Consider the following 26,263-nt stretch of genomic DNA (forward strand, 5'->3'; position numbering starts at 1 on the left):
TGTTAGTTGCAAAATCATGTCTGACCTATCATGACCCCATGGACAACATTCCTCCAGGCCTTCCTGTCCTCTACCATCTTCCGAAATCCATTTAAGCTCACACCTACTGCCTCAGTGACTCCATCCAGCCACCTCATTCTCTGCCGTCCCCTTCTTTTATTGCCCTCAACCGTTCCCAGCATTAGGCTCTTCTCTCGTGAGTCCTTCCTTCTCGTGAGGTGGCCAAAGTATTTGAGTTTCATCTTCAGGATCTGGCCTTCTAAAGAGCAGTCAGGGTTGATCTCCCCTACGACTGACTGGTTTGATCACCTTGCAGTCCAAGTAGATTACTGTATATATACACAACAAGAGGTGCAGTGGCACAGTGGTTAGAATGCTCACTGCTCACTGCCAAGAGTTTGATTCTCACTGGCTCAAGGTTGACTCAGCCTTCCATCCTTCCGAGTTCGGAAAAATGGGGACCCAGATTGTTTGGGGCCATAGGCTAACTTTGTAAACTGCTTAGAGAGGGCTGTAAAGCACTATGAAATGGTATATAAGTCTAAGTACTATTGCTATTACTATAAACTAGACATTCCCAACATGGTCAAAGGTGCTGTTACTGTGGATTTATACAGGTAGTCCTCAACTTGCAACAGTTCATTTAGTGACCGTTTGAAGTTACAACGGCATTGAAAAAAGGGACATGAGCATTTTTTACATGTATGACCATTGTAGCATCCCCGTGGTCATGTGATTTACATGACAACTAATTCACATTTATGACAGTGGCAGTTTCTTGGGTCATGTGATCCCCTTTTGACAGCATCTGACAAGCAAAGTGAATGGGGGAACCAGATCTACTTAAAAACCGTGTTATGTAGTTAACAACTGTGGTGATTCACTTAACAACAGAGGTAAGAAAAGTTGTAAAATGGGACAAAACTCACTTAACACATTTCCTACTTAACAACAGAAGTTTTGGGCTCACTTGTGGTGGTAAGTTGAGAACCAGCCTTCCACATTCTTTCAAGTCTCCCAATGGTGCACTTACTGCAATTGTAACTGAGGTTTGTTGTAAAACTCCTATGTTAATTAAAACTTTCCTGTTTCCATTTTCTATTTGACATGTGTGTATATACAGTAGACTACTGTAAACCAGACAGTTTATATGTCAGACTTCCATGACTGGAACTTGGCAGCTTAGCACAGATCTCTTGACACTTCCCCTTCACCCTTAGCTCCATTGCTTGATTAGACTTGGCAGAAGGCTCACCCTGTAGGGCTCAGCTAAATAAGAATCTTTACTGAGGGCAAGTACAAAGCCATACAAAGCTGCTGATTGCTCATGGCCAGTGAGAGAGGAGAAATAATTGTTGAATCCTTGGTGGTTTCAGTTGGTTGTTTCTTCCTTTTGTCCTTCTCCACAAATTAATAGGCTGCTGGCCCACAGTTTGGTAGACCTGAAGCCAAGTGGTTAATAGATACCATCCTTGGCCTGAGAACTCCCAATTACCACTTCAACTCTCCTTATGTTATGGAAATTGGAGGTCAAGGTATCTGAAAGGCTCTATTATTGGGGAAAATGAGAAAACCAGAAGGTTGGGATGTAGGCAGAGGTGGTATTCAGCAGGTTTTGACCACTTCTGGTGAACCGGTAGCGGAAGTTTTGAGTAGTTCAGAGAACCGGCAAATACCACCTCTGACTGGCCTCACCCCCAACTATTCTCTGCCTCCAAGTCCCAGCTGATCGGCTGGGTCTTCTTTCGTTGCCTTGCACAGAAGAACAGAGCTGGAAAGTAGGTTAGTGGGGTGGGAAGGGAATGGTATTTTGCAGTATCCCTCCCCTGATATGCCCAACAATCCACACCCACACAACCAGTAGTACAATTTTTTGAATCCCATTGGAGGGTATGACCCAATGAGGCAATGGCTGTTTCTACTGTCTTCTCTAACCTTTGTAGAATGCAAAAGGGGAAAAAAGTGGGGGGAGGGAAGCTGCCCCATGAATCAGGGATACAAACCTACCTTGCAGCCTCAGAATATCGCTCTAAGCATCGGAAGACAGCAGCTTGACGAAGATGGTTGCGAAAATAGGCAGGGTTCAGAATGACACTCCTTCGAAAACAGCAAACAAATGTTTAGGTCAAAGATCTAAAGTGACATAATATGGTAGAACCATTTAACATCTATCTCTGGAGAGTACAGATCGTCCTTGACTTACAACTTGTCACTTAGCGGGTTCAACGTTACAACATAAGTACTAAAGGTACATATGACCCATGATTTGATGGGTTTCAATGCCATGATCGCCTCTCTGTGGTCACATGGTCATATTTTCTGTGCTTAGCAACCAGCCTGCATTTACGGTTATTTTCAGCATCCTGTAGTCAGGTGACTGTAACTTATGATTTTTTTTTTTCTGCTCATTTTTCTTCTGTCCATTGCAGACAATAAGTTTGCTTACAGACCTTGAGGATCAATTTATGACTGACACATTTGTTTAATGACTGTTGCTAAAGAAAGAAGTCACACAATTGGGTCACAAATCACAATTGGGTCACAAATCACTTAGGTGATTTGACTTACAACTATTGTGACAGCGTGTAGCAGATAAAGTTGCATCCCTCCCACTCTGCCATCTATCTCCAGTCTATAACACAGTTCTGTCATTGATTCCAAGAAGGCTTCACATCCATTTGCACCACTCAGGTGACCCTGATGACACAGATAAATCTCCAAGTGGCCTCAACGACTCTCTAAAAAAAATACAAAAGATCAGCTGCCTGCAAGGAGTATAAAGCCTTTCATGCCCCACCATTGAGCTGGAGCTGAAGAAGCTTCTTGGATGAGAAGTGAAATGTCTTCAAACCAAAACCAGAAAGTCCAGTGGCCTCTTCAAAAAGCATCAACCATGACCTGGATGACTGAGAATTTCTATATACGGTGATAGTGATACTATTGCACCATGCAGCCACTCAAGAATTGTAACCTGTTCTGTATAGCCACAAGGGATTGTTACCCATTATTGGGCTGATTGTGCTTTTCAAGTGAGTTGGGAAACCTGTTAGGTAACAGGGAGAGAGCCCCATTTGAAAATGTAAATACTCCTGATGGTCCAAACAGAATAATCCTGGAAGATAATGCTTAAGGACTAGGGAGAAAAGTGGTAGTGCAGTGGTTAGTGTGCAGTACTGCAGACTACTTCAGCTGCCTGCTGGCTGCTTGCAATTGGGCAGTTCAAATCTCACCAGGCTCAAGGTTGACTCAGCCTTCCATCCTTCCGAGGTCAGTCAATGAAGACCCAAATTGTCAGACAATATGCTGACAATATGCTGACTCTGTAAACCATTTAGAGAGGGCTGTAAAAGCACTGTGAAGCGGTATATAAGTCTAGGTGCTATTGCTACACTAGACTAGCTTGAAAGTAGCTGTTAGATGTCAGGGTGATCCCAAGCACTAGGAATCATTTATTTTATTTATTTATTTTGTCAAGTGCTTACAATATAATATAAATAAAAATAAACTTAAGTTTAAACATAAGAAATAAGAACTAATAATTGGGGACAATAGGACAGGGACAGTAGGCACGATGGTGTGCTTATGCATGTCCCTTACCGACCTCTAGGAATGGGGTGAGGTCAATAGAGGTTAGTTTGAGGGAAAAGGTGTGGGGGTTTGAGCAGGTGACAACAGAATCAGGTAGTGAGTTCCAGACATTGACCACTCTGTTGCTGAAATCGTACTTTCTGCAATCAAGTTTGGAGTGGTTTACATTAAGTTTATATCTGTTGTATGCTCTTGTGTTGTTGTGGTTAAAGCTGAAATATTCATTAACTGGTAAGACGTTATAACTATGATTTTATGTACTATGCTTAAGTCCAGTCTTAGCCAGCGTAGTTCAAGGTTGTCTAAGCCTAGAATCTCAAGTCTGGTGGTGTAGGGTATTCTGTTGCGAACAGAGGAGTGTAGTACTCTTCTGGTACTACTCTAGTAATCATCTGACTATGAAGTTTTGCAATAGACATCCAGCAATCCTTGACCTCTATGCATTTTAAATACAGGTAGTCCTTGACTTATGGTGTCTGTTTAGTGACTGTTTGAAGTAGCACTTTAAAAAGTGACTTATGACTGGTTCTTACAGTTACTCACATTGCAGCACAATGACATGATCAACATTCGGGTGCTTGACAACCGACATGCATTTATGACACTTTCACAATCTTGGAAAGCATGTGGTCCCTATTTGTGACCTTCCCAGCCAGCGTCCAACAAGCAAACTCAATGGGGGATGTGTAGGTTTGCTTTTAATGACCATGTGTTTCACTTAACAACTGCAGTGATACACTTAACCATGGCAAAAAGCTTGCCGTGTGACTCACTTAACAAACCATCTTGCTTAAGCAAGCAACAGAAATTCTGGTCTCAACTGCAGCCATAAGTCAAGGCCTACCTGACATAAAAAAAAATTAATGTAAAACATGATCTAACAATTCTGAATTTGTTACAAGAGAATCCTTATAGTCCTTATAGCAAACTTACACAGGCAAACTTATACTCATTCTTCCTCCTCTCCCCTTTCCTGCAAATCCCAGACAATTCTCCTTTACCCTGGGTCACAGGACTCTCCCAGTAACAAACAAGCTCTTTGTTAAAAATCAAACTTTAGCTACCGCAGTCTCACCAAGTCCAATTTGTGTGTGCGTGTGTGTATCATTTTTACAATAAACTTGCTTAGAGACAGGTTAACAAACTGGCTGATCGCTGGGACTTTCGCAAAAGGTTTTAAAGGTGTTTATTGCTTTTCCAAGAGCTGTTATAAACAGTTGATAATAGCTTTATTGATTTTCCCCCCTACCAGATTATTGGCTCAACCATTGGTAACCAATAGCACTAGTACTTAACCACACATTTTCTATTGTCAAAGCCTCTATTTTCTGATAGAGGTAAACACATAAAGACTCATGACCCAATGATAATGTCAACAAATTGGCTTTCAGGAGGTTTTTTTTTTCTTTTTCAAAATTATTCTTTTATTACCTCAAGAGGATCTGTTCTGCAGCTCTTAACCTCCTTTCCTTTCGTTTCCTGGAAGAATACGACAGACCTGACACTTCAGAGCTGAGATCTGTAAGCTACTTTTGTTCATTTGAGAGTTTTAGGGCTTATCCAGATGATCGTTCAAGGAGTGCCCTGACCACGCTTAAGCCTTGACAGCACTGTCTCAAGAGGCCCTGTGACGCCCAATAGCCTACAATTTTGTTTACAAGATATGCGCAGGGGAAGGAGCAGCTTTAATGCAGAGGACAAACAAGAGAGAAAGAGCTTTGGTGTGCAAAGTACAAAGCTTAATTCACCTTCCTTGATATTGCAATTTAATGTTCATGGGTTTATTCTGGAAAAACAAATGCAAGAGGCTGGTTTGTGTTAGATAGGGTCAGTCTTCTTAAAAGCAAAGCAAATGTTTTGCAAATGTATCTGACATTGAAATCCTTCCAGCCCAGTGACTTGTCCAGTCCCGGCAATCATCAAGATTTAACACTGTCAACAAAGGGATGCATATACACACAGAGATATACACACACAGTGTTAAGTAAGGTTCAATTGCAAACCTAGCTGACTTTTCAGTATGGAATAATTTAATCCCCCCATACTTAATGTGTAGATTTAATCCATTTAATCTCTTACTTAATGTAGTAAATTTCATGGACCTTCCATGCCAACAAAGATTTATCTGCCTCCTTTACTTTCATAATTGTATTTTGAGAGAGATTGGATCTGGTCTATCTATGATCTCTCACTAAGGTATTCTTCTAAATGTTATTTTGCCCCTTTATAGAATCCAGTAACTTAAGATAATTATTCACAAAACAGACTTTGGCTTAAACTGGTTAACAAACTACAATGGAGGCTTGGCTTAATCTGAGCAAAAAATAAATAAAAGAAACTCAGAGGGGAAAAAGGGTTTCATCGGGTTACTAATGTGGGAAGCCTCCCCTCCTAGAAGAATGAAATATTTTAGGGAATATTAAAAGAAGCAGAATATTATATTTCTCCAAAGGGAGAAATGGAGAAACATGTTCTTAAGGGGAGGCAGAAACTAGGCCCAGTTTCCCTTCCCAAGCAGAAACGGAGGAGGCCAGCTTTTAGAAATGCAGATTTGGAAATCCATTCAGAAAGACTGGCTCAGGCAGAAACAACAAGCAACACAATTGACAAAATTACCTCAGACAAGCACTTAGGATTTGCATTTCCCCATTTGCCTATAGAGCCAGCAATGACCCCATAGGAATCTGACAAGAGCCAGTAGGATATTAAAGGACATGTTCTTGCACAGGAACAGGAAGCTCAAATACAAAGCCCAAAGAAGGTATAAAAACCCACCCACTATCCACTCCATTTTGTCAGCTGCCCAGAATCACATGTGGTAGGTGGTTCTGCTTCATTAATAAACCTTTCTTTCCAATCAGCCAGCGTTTCCCTCCCCACCCCAGCTTGGAACTGAACTAGATGGATTTTCCTTCCAACACTAAAAAGTGGAGTATTAGATCCACAATCTGAAGGGATGAGAATCCATGTTATATTATAGCCTTTAACTTAACAAGTTTCAGACTAAAGTGCCTTGATGTTAGTGATTGGGCCTTCCTACTTCTATTCTCATGCTTCATAAAAAGGTAATACTTGTTTAATCCAGATTGCAAGTAACATGCAACATTGTATAGAATAGAAAAGTAGTGGCTGGACAACTTAAAGCAATATCAAAGCAAATGTGATGTAAAGAAAACATGAAAATGCTAGGCATTACCAAGAGCAGATGGGAGGTCGCCTCTGATTGTGTGGGAAATGTCCAGGATGTGAATGTTTTAGAACAAATAAGGTAGAGGTAAAGGTTCTGCTCGCATATATGTGCTAGTCATTTACAGCTGTAGGGGGAGGTGCTCATCACTGTTACAAAGCCGAAGAGTCAGCGCTGTCTGAAGATGTCTCCATGGTCATGTGGCCGGCATGACTAAATACTGAAGGTGCATGGAACGCTGTTACCATTCCAGCAAAATAGTCTCTATTTTTCTACTTGCATTTTTACATGCTTTTGAACTGCTAGTTTGGCAGAAGCTGGGACAAGTAACGGGAGCTCACCCATTACGTGGTGCTAGGGATTCAAACTGCCGAACTGCCGACCTTTCTGATAAACAAGCTCAGGGTCTTAGCCACTGAGCCACCATGTCCCTTTTTTTAAAAAAAAAAAATACATGTTGCAAAAAACTGTTAAGTGCCTAAAACTAGGATAGTTGCACAAAAAATGGAGTTTTGCACACTCACCCAACAACCCCCCCTCCCGGAATTGCATGACTCGGTTCCTGTCGGGCCATGGCCCGCTACCAGGTTGTGGCCTGGGGGTTGGGGATGGGGACCCGTGGCTTACATGACAATTCATGTACATTTTTTTCCTCCATTTTAGCAAGAGATTATGTTGGTAGCATGTGAATCTAAGCAAAAACTGAAGAGTTGATCATTCTCTCCAAATCATTGCTCCATTTTGAGAGGGAAAATTGGCAAGGGATTCTTTAAAACATGACAGTATATTTTAAATAGGCTATAAAACCTTTGGGGCAGGAGATTAACTCTAAAATTAGAGTAGGCCCCTTTTGATGAGAACTTAAGGAATGCTGGCTAAACAATTTAAAAAAACAACAACCCTAAATCCTCCACTAGCCTATAGTTATAATTTTTCCTTTCTCTAAATGCATCTGGGGATAGTATCAGTCCAAAGTATTTTGAGCTCTCACAAAAATTGTGGTTATATGCTGACAGTATGATAATATTTAAACAGGAACTATGCCATGTATCAAAATATTTCTGTCTGTAATGAAACCAAATGGGACAGCAGAGAATTGAGAAATTTTGACCCAGTGCTAATTTTGCAAGATAAACAATTTTTCTAAATGGTTTATGTTATGTTTGGAGAATAATGGAGACCAGACATCTGACCAGTGACTTCAAACTCTTTAATAACAGTAGATAGAACAGAACAGAGCAAGGCTATGGGCAGCAGTAACCCTTTTATAGAGTTAGCTGCTACCCTATTAACCAATAATATGTGCAACAAGTTCAACTAATACCCAATAAGAAGTGTCCTAATATTGGCCAATCAGGGACTTGTTATGGACCAATCCTTGTTCGTTGTTTAAGGACCAATCAGGTGTGCAGGCTTTCAAAACCTGCTTTGCATTTGGGCTTAGTTACTTTTTATTGATTCACAACACCCCTCCCCCTTGGGCTCCGTTTGAGGGGAGCTGTAACAAAATCCTCAAGATAGACAGGCCGTTTGGTCTGTCTGGATGATTTCCATGGTTCCACCGGGTTTGGCCTAAAGTCCGGTTCCGGTGGAGCGTTTGGATGATCTCTGTTAAGCTCCGTTTCGCTGCACGGAAATTCCGTGCTGCTTTCGTTGTGGTTGTCCCCACCAATCAGTGTTTCTTCGGGGTTTCGCAGTTTGGTTTCCCCCGTGTTCACGTCCCATGGGAAAGTCAACTCCCTCCCTGCTTCGATTCCCGGTACTTCGCTGGGCAATAGGGTTTCCGTTGGCCTGCTATCTGTCATATCGAAGTCAATTTCCTCGATATTTCCTCCCCCCTCAGTTGGTGAACCCGGGGAGCCATGGGCGCTGGGTGGTAATCTCGAACGGAGTTGGTCTATGTGGCGTTTCCACACCCTCCCATCGTCTGTTAGCAGGCGCTAAGATCTAGGCCCTGTGAGGTGGGTGACGGTTGCGGGTATCCATAAAGGGTCACCGGAGAAGTTTTTGGCAAAGATTAAATCACCTACCTTAAATTCCCGGCATTTGCTGCTGGAGCCGAAAGGCTTTTCGGGTGCGTATGCGGGATGGAGCCGGTCAAGGTGCGATCGTAGTTTCCGCCCCATGAGAAGTTCGGCGGGCGTTTTGTTGGTAACGCTGTGGGGCGTGATGTGCTGCAACAATAAAATTCGATTAATTTTTTCATCGATGTCGCCGAATTCCATTTTGTGGAGGGTCTTTTTTACAAACTGTACCATGCGCTCTGCACGTCCGTTCGCCGCAGGGTGCGTGGGCGAGGTTAGCGCATGGCGGATGCCCCGGTCAGCAAGATATTGTTCAAATGGTAATGCTGTGAACTGTGGGCCGTTATCTGAAACCAGAACATCCGGAAAACCATGTGTGGCAAATAGTCTGTTTAATTTGTTGATAACTGAGTCTGTTGTAGTTGTGTTCATTCGATGGATCTCGAGCCAATTTGAATAGGCGTCGACTGTAATAAGGAAAGTGTGCCCTTTTGTAGGCCCCGCAAAGTCAATATGAATACGGGACCATGGTCCCCTCGGAGTTTCCCATTCGGTTGGGCTTGCTTTAGGCGGGGCGTTGCTGACGTCCTGGCAACGTTGACAAGTAGCGACCCAGGCCTCGATTCTTTTGTCGATTCCCGGCCACCAGGCATAGCTCCGTGTGAGTGCTTTCATTCGCACGATGCCCGGATGTCCGTCGTGCAATACCGCTAAAACAGTTCGTTGCAGTTTGCCCGGGATTACGACTCTATCGCCCCACAAGATGCAGCCCTTTTGGGAAAACAGTTCGGTTTGGCAGGCGACCAATCCTTGTTCGTTGTTTAAGGATCAATCAGTTAGGGTCTGGAAATACTTTTTTTTAATACTCAAGAATGCTACAGGGATCAACAATCTCACGTGATAAAAGATCGTCCCTATCTTTTTAAAATTAACCAGATATGGATTGTCTGAATGTGTCCTTAACTCTTATTCACTTTCATCTGTTATATGCTTGTACAGTTTTGATTCCATAATCATATATGCCACCTGGATAAAGGCTCAATATAAGAATATGAGGTGAATAACTTATGCCTTTGATATATGGCTGTGAAAATGTTCTCAACTTGGTATCAATATAGTTGAATTTGTAGGTCCAGTCCAAGGTATAATAAATGCATGTTACAAGTAGTCCTTGACTTACAACCATAATAGAACCTGCCAGTGGTAGGATTTAAAAATTTTACTACTGGTTCTGTGGGCATGGCTTGGTGGGCATGGCATGGCTTGATGGGCATGGCTTGGTGGGCATGGCAGGGGAAGGTTACTGCAAAATCCCATTCCCTCCCCACTCCACGAACCTGTTTGCAGCTCAGTTCTTCTGTGCAGGGCGATCAGCTGGGACTCGGGAGACAGAGAATAGATGGGGGCAGAACCAGTCAGAGGTGGTATTTGCCAGTTCTCCAAACTACTCAAAATTTCTATTACCAGTTCTCTAGAACTGGTCAGAACCCGCTGAATACCACCCCTGGAACCTGCCCATCATGGTTTTAAGTTGTGATGGTTGCACAAAGTCATGCAAATTATGACCCTTTTTGCAATAGTCATTGGTGAACAATAAACTCGTAAAGTCTGCAGAGATTCTCAGTCATCCAGTTCATTGTTGTCCCAAAGCTTTTTCAGGAGGCAACTGGACTTTCTTGCTTTTTCTGTCCTTCCATTCCCCACCATCCAGATAGAACTAAAGAAGCTTCTTGGATGAGAAGCAAAATGTCTTGAAAGAAAAAGCAAGAAAATCCAGTTGTTTCCTGAAAAAGCACCTTTGGGACAACCATGACCTGGATGACTGAGAATCTCTACAGACTTTTAGCTATGCAACTTGGGATGAACATCCTTCAAATGATACTGGAGTATGAACAGATTTCCAGAAAAAATGCTGATTATAAGAACCATTTGCACTTCAGTTTGAGCTGCAAACAACACAGACTCATTCCCAAGAGCCTGCGGCTGTCTTCAACAGAGAAGGGACACAGGGCAGAAAACATCCTGCAGCCAAGAAGACTCTACATCCATTTGCACTACATGGATGACCCTGAGGACACAGATAAACCTCCTAGTGGCCTCAACCATTCTCTAAAAGGATGCAAATTACCAGCTGTCTGCAAGCAATATACAAATCCTTCTACTCTCCACCATCCAGTCAGAGCTGAAGAAGCTTCTTGGATGAGAAGTGAAACATCTTCAAAGAAAAAGCAAAAAAGTCCAGTTGCCTCCTGAAAAAGCACCTTTGGGATACACTTGTAAAGTGAATGTCACAGTTGTTAAGTGAAAAATTATTAGGAAAAACCAGAAGTAAATGCTGCTTTGTGGCAAAACTATCATAAAATATGGACATGTGGCCGCAAAATATTGCAAAGAGCCTAACTTCAAGGTCATAGATAGCTCCACTGGTACTAAGCAAGCACCGAGGACTAACCTGTATGCTTCTCAACATGAAGACAGTTATTCCTCCTCTCCAAGAACTACATGCAAATGGAAAGGATTGAGTTCAACTTGAATATTGTGACAGCATCCACTATTATAACTTGAAGCAACAGAAATAGTTTGAGGGACCAGTTTTGGTCATAAGGCATATAGGCATCCAAGGGAAAAGATAGAGATGCCATAAAACCAGCTGTGGTGCAGCTGCAGTCAACTCTAGGGTATGTTGCTTAAATAAGTTGTTCATTCTCTTTGCTTAATAGGCCATTCCCATTCTGCAGATCTGAAGAAAACAGCTTGAAATCCTGGAGATTTGTTGAGTCTCCATCAACCATACAAGGAGGACTAACTGACTTAATGCACAGCAGCTTTTAATATTTTTGTTCGCCCAAAGTTTTTCAGAATGTAGCAAACATTGTCTAGTTTTATGTAGCAACCACTACCACATGGAAAACTTGTAACTGAAAGGTGATAGATGAATATCATACATTTTAAAACATCTCCTACAAACATTCTAAAAACACCACCAAACAGCAACAAAAATAACGAAGAACAATGTTTTGGTATTTTTGTGGAACGAAATGCTAATAAATAACATTACAAGCTTCCAGTGACAGCCATAATTCATTTTTCTCTGTATCACATATTTGTTATTACTTTATGCACACACATACATCTGAGTTAAGAGAACTATGCAAATCAAACTCCAAATGCAATTATTTGGCCTGTCTTTCCACAATGTTTTCTTCTTGTCTCTCTTGAATAGCTCTACCATATGAAATAGATTTTCAATTATTTTTTATTTTCTCTGAAGCTAAACACTATCCTCTATCAGTAAATCATTTGGTCAGCCCTATGGCCAAATAATCTTTGAAGAAGAAGAAGTATTATACATATATATAATGTATGTATGTATGTATATATGTATGTATGTTGGTAGGTAGATAGGTAGAATCAGATGTAAAAAATAGAATAGGATGTAGGGAGGGACTTTAGAGGTCTTCTAGTCCTACAACCTGCTCAAGTAGGAGACTTCAGATAAATGGTTGTCTCCAGTGATGGAGCCTTCACAACTTCTGAAGGCAAGATGCTCCATTGTTTGATTGCTCTCACTTTTAAGAAATTTCATCTTAGTTCTAGGTTGCTTCTCTCCTTGATTAGTTTCCATCCATTGTTTCTCATGTTGCCTTTAGGTGATTTGGAAATTAGGTTGACCCCCTCATCTTTGTAGGAGTCCTCAAATATTAAAACACTGCTATCATGTCTCCTAGTCCTTCTTTTTATTAGACTAGAAGATATACCCAATTCCTGTAACCATTCTTTCTATGTTTTAGCCTCCAGTTCCCTAATCATTCTTGTTGCTCTTCTCTGCAGTCTTTCTAGAGTCTGATGTTAGAGTTACAGCTGGTTCGCTGAACCGGTATTTCAACCGACTAGCTGGCCCTGCCCCTTCCGCCCCTCCCCTCCCAGAAGTCTCCATGTGGTCTATTTTCGATAGTGGTAAGTGCAAGATCTGCACAGAGGCTCTGGATGAGGGGAAAATGGGACTTCTGGAAGTCAAGAAATGGGCCTGTTTTTGGCTTCTGGAGGGCCTCCAGAGGCTGGGGGAGCTGTTTTCACCCTCCCAGAGCCCGGGGGAGGCCTCTGGACCCTTGGGAGGGTGAAAAATGGCCTTCCTGGAAAAACTGGAAGTCACAAAATGGGCCTGTTTCTGGCGTTTGGTGGGCCTCCAGGGGCCAGGGGAGGCTGTTTTCACCCTCACAGAGCCTTGGGAGGATGAAAACAACCTCCCCCAGGCTCTGGAGGCTCACTGGAAGCTGGAAATGGAGGCTCTGGTAGGTCCCAGATCTACACGTGGAACAAGAAGATTTGCTTGTAAGTTTTGACGTGGTTTCACTATTCACTCAAGTCCCGATAAAAGAAACTCTCAAAATCATCAAAAATAAATACCAACCACCCAAACACCTCATGGAACTAACAGAACACTGCTTAACCAACACATATTTCATATACAAAGGACAAGCAAATTGAAGGAGCCCCTATGGGATCACCACTGTCACCTGTCATTGCAAACCTGTTCATGGAAGAATTTGAATCCAGAGCCCTAGCCAATGCCACCCACGAACCCAAACTATGGCTAAGATACATCGATGATACATTTGTTATTTGACCCCATGGAAAAGAAAACCTAAACAATTTCCTAACACACCTAAACAGCACACACCCAAAAATCAAATTCACCATGGAAATGGAAACAAACAAACAACTACCATTCCTAGGTGTACAAAAAAACAGATGGCACACTAGGACACACCATATACCAGAAGAAAACACACACCAACTGCTACCTCAACACCCAATCCCACCACCACCCAGCACAGATAAACTCCATGGCCAAAACACTAATTGCCAGAAGCAAACGCCTGGCAAACAAGACACACATAAAGACTGAACTATGCACCCTGACTAAAGTACTGACAGCCAACGGCTTCCATAAAAGCAAAATCACTCGCTTGATCCACAAAAATACACTGAGACATAATGGAGACCTAGAAGATGAACAGACCTATGGAACAGCTGTCTGCCCTACATAAGAGGTACTACAGACAAAATCAGTAAGATACTACACAGGCATCACATCAAGACTGCCTTCAAAACAGACAGAAAAATAGCAGCCATCCTTAGAAACCCCAAAGATAAAATTGACGTGGAAAACCAAGGCATATACGAATAAGGAAGAGGCCTTTGCTCAACTCATGTGTGAGTTTAATGGAATAAATACATTGAACTCAGTTTGGATCATGTTCAGGGAGTTTTAATTTAGAACATTATGAATCACCATGGAATCTGTTGTTTTGGATCTGGTTGGATTTATTAGATCTGCAAGCAATGAATTTTAGAAGGCAATCAGTCTTACTGCATAAGTTACAGAATTTTGAAGACAGCTAACAATCAACTTCCCTTCCTAGATGTCTTAGTATACAAAAAATCCAATGGCTCCCTAGGACACACCATCTACCAGAAGAAAACACATACAAACCGCTATCTACACGCACTCTCACACCATCACCCAGCACAGATCAATTCAGTAGCTGAGACACTCATCTCCAGATCAAAATGCTTAGCCGATGAACAACACCTAAAAACCGAACTACACACTCTCACTAACGTACTAACAGCCAATGGATTCCAAAGAAAGAAGATTACCCATCTAATCCAAAAAGAAACCGCAACCAAAATCCAAGACAGAGAACAAGAGAACGGCAAAGCCCTCCTCCCATATATAAAAGGCACTACAGACAAAATCAGCAAGATCCTCCAAAAACACAACATTAAAACAGCATTCTGCACAAACAGAAAAATATCCACCATCCTAAGAAACCTTAAAGACAAAATCGAGTTAGAAAACCAAGGAGTATAGGAAATCCCTTGCACCGCCTGCCCTACCACATACATCGGACAAACTAACAGAAGAATAAGTGCACACATTGAAGAACACAAGAACTCAATCAAAAAAGAAGAACCGACCTCTTCCCTGGTCCAACACCTCAAAGCCACAGGACATGAGATTGACTTTAAAAATACCAGAACTATCACCAAAACCGAACACTTCAACAACAGAATAACCAGAGAAGCCATAGAGATAGAAAAACACCCACACAGCATGAATAAACGAGATGACACCTCCTGCCTACCAGCCATTTGGAAACCCGCCCTCATGAACAGACGAGTACCTAACATGAAGAATGACACCAGACCCACACCCACGAGGGCCACACAAGATGCTACCACCACACTTCCACGTAAAAAGCAGACTCACCCACACAGAAGATGAGACACGACCACGGACCAGAAGCCACACCGCAGCTGCATCACTACCCACTTCAAACCCCTCCGACCCATACATGAAGCGAACTGACGCCCACCATGAAGATGCAGCACGACCACAAACGCGAAGCCAAATAGCAGGATCACAGCTCACCAGCTCAAATCCCCCAGCAACTAAGAGTAACCTGAGCACAACCAAGCCCCCACCTGAACAGAACACCCCCCAGCCAATCAGAACACAGCCAAACCCCCAGCCAATCAGAACACAGCCAAACCCCCAACCAATGAGAACACACCCCCAGCCAATCAGAACACAGCCAAGCCCCCACCCAATCAAGTCACACCCCCACTAGCAGTTAAAAGGAAAAAGCAGCTACAAGCTCACATTACTCTGAGCACAAACCTGAAGACACAAGCCTGAAGATGATGAATGAGACTTCATCGAAACGTTGCCTAGATACTTCCAATCTTACGTGGGAGAAAACCCGAATAACCAAAGATCCATATATATATATATATATATATATATATATATATATATATATATATATATATATATATATATATATATATATATACACACACACACACACACACACACACACACACACACACACACACACACATCCCTGTATACTTAAAGAGATTTCTAAATAAAACCTCTTCATTTGTCTTCTTAAATGAGGTGGTACTTCTCCACTCCAGATTAATGCACAATCTGAAGGTCCCTTTGGACCAAAAGTATTTATTTGAAAAACAGACACTATCTATGTCCTTTGCTCAACTCCATCCGCTGCTTCAGTTACAACCTTTCTGAATCTTGGGGTGGGGTGGGGGGGCTTCGAATAGTCATTCACATCGTGACTCAAGACTCATCTGCAGCAATGCACCATACATGAAAATCTCTTGGAAGCTTCAACTGATCTAGAATGAATAGAATAGAATAACAGAATTGGAAGGGACTTTGGATGTCTTCTAGTCCAGGGGTCGCCAACCTTTTGGACCTCAGGGACCACCAAACTCATAATTTTAAACCCCACGGACCAGTGAAATGAATTTTGACTGATGGGTGGCTTGCTGACATTGGTGAGAAAGTCGGTCCCATATTCCAGAGCTGCAGTAATCACAAGACTGGTCCTTTGATCATCCCAGAGCAGAAAAAGCAGAAGCAGCAGAGGCCCTGGGAAAATCCCCAAAAAAGTCTGCAGGAAAATTCCCCACCCCATTTTCCTACCGATTGATCATTCTTTATTTGAGATTGCAGGATACCGTCTTCAGCTCCATTCTCAGAGAGAGAGAGACTTTTGGCTTCATGCAAGGAAAGCAGCTGAAGCAGCAGAAGTCTTTCTTTCTGTCCCCCAAGCTCTGCCAGAAATGAGTCTTTGTGAGACTTGTCACACCAGCGCAGCCTCTTGGATGCCTTGCAGAGGATGCCTTGCAGAGTCCCAAAGACTCATTTCTGGCAGAGTTTGGGTGAGCGAAAGAAAGACATTTGCTGCTTTCCTTGTGTGCAGCCAAAAGCAGAAGAAAGAAGTGGAAAGAAGCAGCCCAGTGGTCAGGCGAGGTGCGTGGGGTGAGTGGAGCAAGTCCCCTTCTTTGCCCTTTCCTCCTCCCCTCACTACCTCGTGTTGTTCGCAATGCAAACAATGCAAGCCTTGTGTTCCCACAGGCCATTAAACAGTACCATCTATTGGGACCCTGGAAATGTGCCTTCTCTGTTGCCTTGCCTGCCCTTTGGAATGAAAACCTTCTTAACTCCATGTGGCTCTCATTTTGTTGTCATTCTGTAAAGACTTGAAGACTTTGTTGTTCTTTCAGCTCTTGGTTTGAGATGGGTGAGGCATTTTGTTGAGTGTGTTGGTTATTTTGGGGGGTTTCTTTCTATATTAGGCCCAGATCCCATATTGTTTTGGCTCATGGTATTATATTGTAAGCCATCCAGAGTTACTTGGAGATGGTGGTGGCCAAATTTAAATAAATAAATAAATAAACAAAAAAACCCCAAACAAATAAATAAATAAGGAAGAGGCCTTTGCTCAACTCATGTGTGAGTTTAATGGAATAAATACATTGAACTCAGTTTGGATCATGTTCAGGGAGTTTTAATTTAGAACATTATGAATCACCATGGAATCCGTTGTTTTGGATCTGGTTGGATTTATTAGATCTGCAAGCAATGAATTTTAGAAGGCAATCAGTCTTACTGCATAAGTTACAGAATTTTGAAGATAGAAAGTTTGTCTTGTTGTGCAGTCACAACAAGAATAAAAATAAAAATAATCTACACAGTGTAGATTATTTTGATCCTTGGCCTAAAATATGGTTGCTTTCTCTCTAATGAAGAATCTATCCATTAGCTGAGTCTCTGATGTTGTCTCCTGTCATAACTTCACTGTGGGCAAACAGGGTTTAGTGTAAAAGTGATCAACAACCTTATTGCCATCCCAAATCAGAGAGGCTGACTAGCCTAGATTTATGTTTTTCATGGTAGATTGTGATGTTTATCAATATAAATCATTCTAATAATACCTTTGTGTATAAAACACAATTCTGTTTATTAAAATTAGCATTTTCCTGCTCTCTTCAGGAAGAAAAATCCATGTGCAGAGAAATATCCTTTGCAGAATTTATTGCATACTGATTTACATTCTTGGATGCTTGTTATAATTGGTTTACAGAAGATACAGTTTCTGGTGTTTCTTTCCTTGATTTATGACTCTTCTTTTTCCATGGAAGATTTAAGTGACATGCATTGATGTGTGTTATCTATTTGTTGGACTGAAAACAGATCAAGCTGCAGATGGAAGGTGTACTTATCCACAGCAAAAGGTATGAAACCAATAAAGAAGAATATTTGTAGCTCAAGGTTGAAATGAAGGGTTCTTTGTGCTCTCTGAACTTGGTTGTTTTCTTGCAGATGTTTCATTACCCAAACTAGGAAACATCATCAGTGCTAGTGTCACTAGCACATCATCACTAGCACTGATGATCTTTCCTAGTTTGGATAATGAAATATCTGCAAGAAAACATCCAAGCTCAGAGGGCACTAAGGACCCCTCATACATCCAATAGTTAGAAGGTTATAGCTGTAGTTTGGCAAGATTCTGTTCATGAGGGGTAAGCAAATAAAGGACTGAATTTCACAATGTAGTTCCTGACGTCAGTTTTCATTGCTTCATATTTTCATTGACTTACTGATAATTAAGTGGGAGGGGGTTCACAAACAGTCTTGATCCATATTGACCCATATTCCTTGAAACCCCATGTCTCCAAAGACAAAGACAACACCTTCATGCTCAAGCAGTCCGTAAGTTAGGGAAACCTGATAATTTCCAGAAGGCATTTGTCAGGCTTCAAAGGTCCTGCCGACCAGTTCTGTGATGGGAAGCCCGACACGTTAACCTGGAAAAGATGGGGTCCGCTGCTCCTGTTGTTGCCGAACCTGCTAAATGTCCATGGAACTGACATCCCATTACGGGCACAACCACCTGACAGGAACTGGTGTGTGTGTGTGTGTGTGGGTGGGTTGCCACTCCTTTACAAAGCAGCTTGGCGCAGCTCAATGGAACAAAACAGCTGATGAAGAACGGCTATTGGGGTTTCTTTCTTTCTTTTCTTTTTAAGCCGATCAGAGCTTCATCTTGGTTTTGCTGTGTGTTTGCACAATAGATGAATACGAAACAGACTGAGGAGGGGAGTAATCAGATATGTGGGATGGAATGTGGCGGGCATGATTAGTGTCGGCAGGTTAGCTGGGTTTAGCATTGTGGGGTGGAGGTGAGCGGGATTAATGGGGAGTGTTGAGGTAATTCCCCGTTAGGAGAATGAGCGCATACAGGGAGACATAGTGAGAGTAGGGAAGAATAACACACACACAGCACACAGATACACTGTACAGTAAATGTAGGTTTTTACTTCCAATAAACGTCCAAGCACAGTCCAAGATAAGCAGTCCAAGTCATTCACAGGTAAGGCAGTCAGTGTTCAGTTCAGGGATAATCCCAATATCAAAATCCAGTATCAAAAACAGTTCAGTAACAGACTTACATCAACGATCAGTAACAGTCATTTAGGAGGGATGGTAATACTCTCCAACAGAAGAAAACAGAGACTCACACACTTCACTGAGACTAAACAACCCAGGTTTCTGGCTCCATCTTATGGCCGTTTGAATAACCACACCCAATTACAGTTTTTGCATTTTCTTAAAGATACAGTATTAAAATGTCTATCCTGGTTTATATATTTCCAACCCAAATAACTGTTAGGTGACTTACATTCCTAACAGGGAGGGCAGATGTTAGTTAGTAGAAAGGGGTGGGACTGGGTAATAAAAAGTGCTGAGAGGCAGATGCTCTCAGCACTGGCTTAATTTGGATTCATCGATTGTTGCTGGGTTGGAAGAAATGGATTATAATAAATACATTCTTTCTCAACAAACTGTTAGTAAAGTAGTTTATTGTTGAAGTTTCTCTAAGTTCCAACGGAAGCTAACAGAAAGCCAGCGCTGCTCTATCTTCTCCTCTTATAAAGGGGTTTATTGAAGGACTATGGCAGAAGGTACAGATCCAGCATGGATGGTGGAGGAGGGTACTGATGTAGTTGAAAATGATTCTGTGAGCGGACACGAACTTGAGGCTGATGGGGAAAAGAAAGAACCCATGCCATTGTCATCACAACTGGATGTAAAGCCAAAATTAACCAAAGTGTGATTGAGTGAACCTAGCCATATTCCAAAGGGGGAAGAAGAGCAAGAACCTCAACAGAAAGACTGAATGGCTAACTGGAGAATTAAGCATTGGCCTGGTTTAGAGGAAAGCCAGTGGGCAGTCCCAGGCAGTGAAACATTAGACATGTTACAGAATCAGTTTGGGGAGGTGACTTTGAAGGAGCCAATGGATAGGAGGACATCAGTCCATAAACAAGCATTGCGCTCTGGGAGGGACCCTTTATGTACATCTAATCCTCTAGGGTTACAGGAGTCCGAAGTTGGGAGAGGCTTAGAATGATCGGATGTACGTTCTAGAAGACCAGATGATAGAGGTATAGAGACAGATAGATATTCCATGAGACCTAGTGTATTGGAAAGACCAAATAGGGAGTATGGGGCTCGTTGGGAAGGACAAACACAAGGGAGGTGGGCCCCCCCTCCCTTAGCAGCCACTTCTGATGGCAATGCCAATAAAGTAGCGGTATTTTTGGATCAAATATTGAATTATTATGAACAACCATACTTGATTTACCTACAATCTTAAAGTAAGATCACTGGCTAACAAACAATAAAAACCAGGTAGAGATGAAAGATGGTATCGCATGGAGAGGAGCTAAGATATATGTGCCGAACGTTTTAAGATCAATAGTGTTGAAACGTTGTCACGATGTTTGACAAGTGGGACATTACGGGTTTCTAAAAACACTACAGTTAGCAAAACAACAAGTTTGGTGGCCAGCTTTGAAATCGAACACAGAAAATTATGTAAAATCCTGTTCTATTTGTGTAATCAATAAAATAAAAATAGGAAAGCCAGCAGTGTCTGAACCAATGAAACCCTGGCAAGACATTGGTATGGATTTCATAGTTGATTTGCCAGATAATCATGGATATATGGTTACATGGACTGTTATCGATCTATTCTCCAAACAGGCACATTTCATTCCATGTAAAGGAATACCATCCACTAGAAAATTGGCAGACTTGTTTATACAACATATATACTGGTTACATGGAGTGCCCCGAAAAATTATATCGGATAGGGGAGTACAGTTCACATCAAAATTCTGGCGAGAGTTTATACATCTGATTGGATCTACACAAGGATTAAGTACAGCTTATCATCCAGCGACTAATGGGGCGACTGAAAGAACTAATGCCACTATTGAACAGTACCTCCGTTGTTATGTCAATTATCAACAAAGTAATTGGGTAGACTTACTACCATATGCTGAGATAGCGTATAACAATACTGCACATAGCAGTACTGAATATTCCCCTTTCTAGATAGTGAGTGGTATGGAATTTGTACCTATACCACAATGGCTTCATAAAGGAAAAGAACAAGAATCAGAAACCACTACTACATGGGCAAATAATATAAAAAAACAATGGGACTCTGTCCGACTCACATTGAAAAAGCACAAGAAGCATATAAAACTCAGGCAGATAAGAAACGATCCGCACAAATACAATATAACATTGGAGACTGGGTATATTTATGAACTAAATATATACAACTAGGCCTGGCCAGTAAAAAACTAGGACCAAAATATATAGGACATTCCCAGTGGTACGAATTATTAATCCAGTTACTGTCGGTCTTCAACTTCCTTCATGTTTTAAAAGAATTCACCCTGTATTTCATATCAGTCTCCTGAAACCAGCTGATATGAACAGACAAGAACCTAGTGTAAAAATCCCAGGACCCATTAGGGATGATCATTATGAAATTGATGAAATACTTGATTCCCGTCATAGATGTGGACTGTTACAATATCTAGTTCGGTGGACAGGTTATCCACTAGCAGATCCATCATGTATATCACATACCAATGTGTCTGCATCCCATTTACGATGGCAATTCCATACAAAGTACCCCACAAAAGTGGGTGGGAGGGATGAAATCAAATGTATATGTGATAATAATGTTAGTCTATCTGTTACAGAAAGAATCATGGTAGAGGGGGCCACATGTCAGGCTTCAAAGGTCCTGCCGACCAGTTCTGTGATTGGGAAGCCTGACACGTTAACCTGGAAAAGATGGGGTCCGCTGCTCCTGTTGTTGCAGAACCTGCTAAATGTCCGTGGAACTGACATCCCATTATGGGCACAACCACCTGACAGGAACTGGTATGGGTTGTTTTTTGCCGCTCCTCTACAGAGTGGCTCAGCACAGCTCAACGAAACAAAACAGCTGATGAAGAACAGCTATTGGGGTTTCTTTTTTTATTATTTTTAAGCCGATCAGAGCTTCGTCTTGATTTTGCTGTGTGTTTGCACAATAGATGAATATGAAATGGACTGAGGGGGGGAGTAATCGGATATGTGGGATGGAATGTGGCGGGTGTGATTAGCCTCAGCAGGTTAGCTGCATTTAGCATTGTGGGGTGGAGGTGAACGGGATTAATGGGGAGGGTGGATGTTAGTTAGTAGAAAGGGGTGGGACTGGGTAATAAAAAGCGCTGAGAGGCAGATGCTCTCAGCACTGGCTTAATTCGGATTCACCAATTGTTGCTGGGTTGGAAGAAACGGATTATAATAAATACATTCTTTCTCAACAAACTGTGGGTAAAGTAGTTTATTGTTGAAGTTTCTATAAGTTCCAATGGAAGCTAACAGCATGTGGTTGTCTTAAATAATCTAGCCATTGTGTGGACCATATTTGCTATATTTGTATTATGTAGGGTTATTTTTTATCATTAATCTTGTTATTGATTTTTCAATGTCTAATATGTTTCTTTTGACATAAACCAATGGATATTGATTCAGTTATAGTGGTAGAGAAGCTTAATAAATAGCTACATTAAATACAGGTAGTCTTTGACTTATGACCATTTGTTTAGCAACTGTACAACTGCACTAAAAAAGGTGACTTGTGACTGGTCCTTATGCTTATAACCATGGCAGCATTTCTGTAGTCATGTGATCAATATTGAGGCATTTGGCAAAGTGGCATGAATTTATGATGGTTGGAGAGATTGACAGTTGAAGGGTCATGTGATCACTATTTGTGGCCATCCTATTCCTGATGAGCAATGGAAGAAGCCGGATTCACTTAACAACTGTATTTGATTTGTTTAATGACCACAGCAAAAAAAGTCACAAAAGATACTTGAGCCTATAAAGTATGGACACTTTAGACCCAATCACATCGACCTGTTTGATAATATTTTGGGCTTTATTTTGCCCACAAAATAGCATATTGCATATAAACAATTTAAAAATAATAATTGGCTGAGTAATGAAAACATGGACCTCTGAAATTGTCTGTCAGCTTTGGAAGCCATATTAGCACCAGATGCTTCCACACTGCCACATTCTTGAACCTGGGAAAATGGGAGGGGGAAATGTCTTGGAGTGTATGTGGATAGACATAATAGCATTTTTCTTCTAAGTCAAGGTCATGTTATTTCTGCACCTGGTTGAGAGGACATCTCAAGTTGGGACAGATGGGGATTGGGGCATGTGATGTAATGATAGGTCCAGGGAGTGGATTTGTAAATTTGTACTTATTGCAAGGAAACCCGGAACTTTCAGATTCAGGATTTCCCAGATGTGCCAGTTTACTACTCTAATAAAAAGAACCTTGGAGAGGATATCTGTCTCAGAGTTATTTGTTGGAGTGGAGGTTTTCTGGAATGCCGTCATTGTCATTCTGAGTCTGAGTGAGAGTGCTACATATTCTGGCCTACCTATGTGCTTGGATTGGTCCTTCTGAAGTCTTAGGCAAGGGATGAAGTTGGAGCCCCCATTTATTCTGCCACCAATGCATCAAGAGCTGGGGTAGTGCAGTGGTTAGAATGCAGTACTACAGGCGAGTTCTGCTGACTGCTGGCTGCCAGCAGCTCGATGCCCACCATCTCAAGGTTGACTCCGCCATCCTTCTGAGGTCGGTAAAATGAGTACCCAGATTGTTGGGGAAAATATGACGAGTCTATAAAACCGATTAGAGAGGGCTGTAAAGCACTGTGAAGCGGTAAATAAGTCCAAGTGCTATTGCTATTGCTACTCACATATATAATTGCACACACTATTAAACCTTCTGTCCATAGTTCACTTTAAAAAACAACAACTGTATTTCATCTTCTTACCTGTCCATTGTACAAGTAGTCCTCAACTTAAAACCACAATTGGGACCAGAAATTCTGTTGCTAAGTGTGAGGTTATTTTGAGTTGTACTTGATTTTGTGACCTTTTTTAAAACCAAGAATCACTGCAGTTAAGTGAATCATGTAAAAGAATCTAGCATTCCCCCATTGACTTTGCTTGTTGGGAGGGCTGGCTGGTAACAAATGGTGATCAGAAGACCCTGGAATGCTGCAACCATCATAAATATGTGCCTGTTGCCAAGCAATCAGATTTTGATCATGTGCCACCATGGGGATGCTATGACGATCACAAATGCAATAAGTCACTTTTTTCAGTGCCCTTGTAATTTTGAATGGTCGTTAAACAAAATGGTTATAAGCTGAAGACAACCTATATAACAACTCTCAGCATGTTTAATTTCCAAGGATTTCCAGTAATTTGTTTGTGATTGAGAGAAAAATTATTGCTGATCTTCCACCCACCTGATGCTTCAATGTATTCAGCCACCAGTCTTTCCTTTGCTTTTCTTGCTAGGACAACTTTATAATGTGAACATGAAATGAATCTATGCTTTCTTTGTGGAAAAAAATGTCGATTGATGCAGACACATCATTTGTCTGATGTTAACTGTGCTTTCATTTCTCAGACTTGTACTTCTTTCAAAGGTTAGTTTGCACATGCCCATGGATCTCATCACAGGTCACCTGCTAACTAGCAGGTTAATACATGAACTAAATGAAAAAGCTTTGCAAATGAACTTCTGTCCTTGATACTTATTTATGAAAGTCTGTTGATCTCTGCACATTTTTACCTGATACTCATGAACGAAGGCAAACATACAAGTCCCAGGATAATATTGCCAGATCCAATCTGGGTTGATCACCAGGACCAGAGGTTCAGACTTCCAAACTTTTGAACTTGTGCGGGAGTCCATCCTCAGGAAACTTTTCTCTTACTCGAATATGTGCTTTGGGCTATTCTAGGTGTAGTATTTATTTGGTGCCTGGTTATGTGTGGCTTTTTTGTTGTTGATTGGGGTATTGATTGCTAGTTACTAGTTCATTGACTGTTGTTTCCTGCTGCCAAGTCCTCAGCTCCTAAGCACCTGATAAGTTGGTGGTAAATCAACACTCCTGTTGACTGAAGATGTATCCATTTCCCAGGCTTCAATTGTTTCCCTGGATATTTTTGTACCTGCTCAGCCAACAGTTTTAGTAGTTATGAAACTGAATGTATGTTCTTACTCATTGCAATGTGAGGCTACCCAGTGAGTTTGGGTTTCCTCATCTGACTGCTCACTCATGTTTTTGCAATCTGATGGTTAGCTTCCTCCCCATCTGTCCTACATATTCACATATTCAATCCATGCAGGGGATCCTGTAGATTACATTAGAAGTATCTCCCACCTCCAAGTGATCTTTGCAATGCATGATTTGTCCCCATGTGGTAGCCTCTGGGTGGTATGCAATGCCGACTTGCAGATCTGATCCTAAATAAAGTAATGAATTTGTCCAGTGACAAATTCATTACTATATTTAATATCAGATTTGTAATTAGGAATCAAAAGAGAATGATCTCAATCTCTTATTCACATGGAAATGCTTATATAGATGAATTGCTAATTATGAGTGTTGACATAATACATGCATAATTTTGGATATCTATCCAATATGTCCTAGCTTGTTAAAAGTCCCTTGCGATTGATGAAGATCTTTCCATTTTTATTCTTCGCATTAATAGAGAACATCAATAGATTATTTCCCCCAGATCCTAAGTTTTAATTTTGTCTCCGGCCCAGTCAACCAAGCAAGAGCTGGAGACCATTTTGACACAACACAATTAAGGTGATTTTTGCTTCAGTCAGCTTAAAATGGACTATGAAATCTTCAGTGGCCCAACTATCCATTCATATTAAAAATGCTTCCCTTCTCCTTTTATTAACAAGAATCAGATGTTCACATAAATATGACACAAGAAGGAATTAAATGTCTCAAAGGCAACGTAAGGTCAGAAGTAGGCATGAGAAGAATGCAGGTCTGCTGATGAAAAATGCTTCATTTAAGTTAACATTCTCTCCTGGAGAATATTAACTTTAGTTCTGACTGAACAAGCTCCTTGGATAAGAAGCGAAATGTCCAGTTGCTTTTTGAAAAAGTACCTTTGGGAAACCATGACCTAGATCAGAGGTGGTATTCAGCAGGTTCTGACCAGTTCTGGAAATTTTGTAGCAGAAATTTTGAGTAGTTCGGAGAACTGGTAAATACCATCTCTGATTGACCCCACCCCCATCTATTCTCTGCCTCCTGAGTCCCAGCTGATCAGCTGGGTCTTTTTTTGTTGCCCTGCACAGGAGAAAGGAGTTAGAAAGCAGGTTAG

General features: G+C 41.5%; 1 protein-coding gene across 1 annotated transcript in view; it reads right to left on the reverse strand.

Annotated features, from left to right (window-relative positions):
* Positions 1-26,263, reverse strand: part of SPATA16 (spermatogenesis associated 16) — a 213,933-nt gene that overhangs the window by 140,797 nt on the left and 46,873 nt on the right. The window contains exon 3 of the mRNA XM_026668387.2: positions 2,008-2,097. Coding sequence (XP_026524172.1) covers positions 2,008-2,097 — 90 coding nt within the window. The remainder of the gene's footprint in view (positions 1-2,007; positions 2,098-26,263) is intronic.

The sequence above is a fragment of the Notechis scutatus genome, chromosome 4 (genome assembly GCF_049901735.1).
Source record: "Notechis scutatus isolate UNSWTSFEM ecotype Mainland chromosome 4, rNotScu1.2, whole genome shotgun sequence".
In the NCBI taxonomy this organism is placed as follows: domain Eukaryota; kingdom Metazoa; phylum Chordata; class Lepidosauria; order Squamata; family Elapidae; genus Notechis; species Notechis scutatus.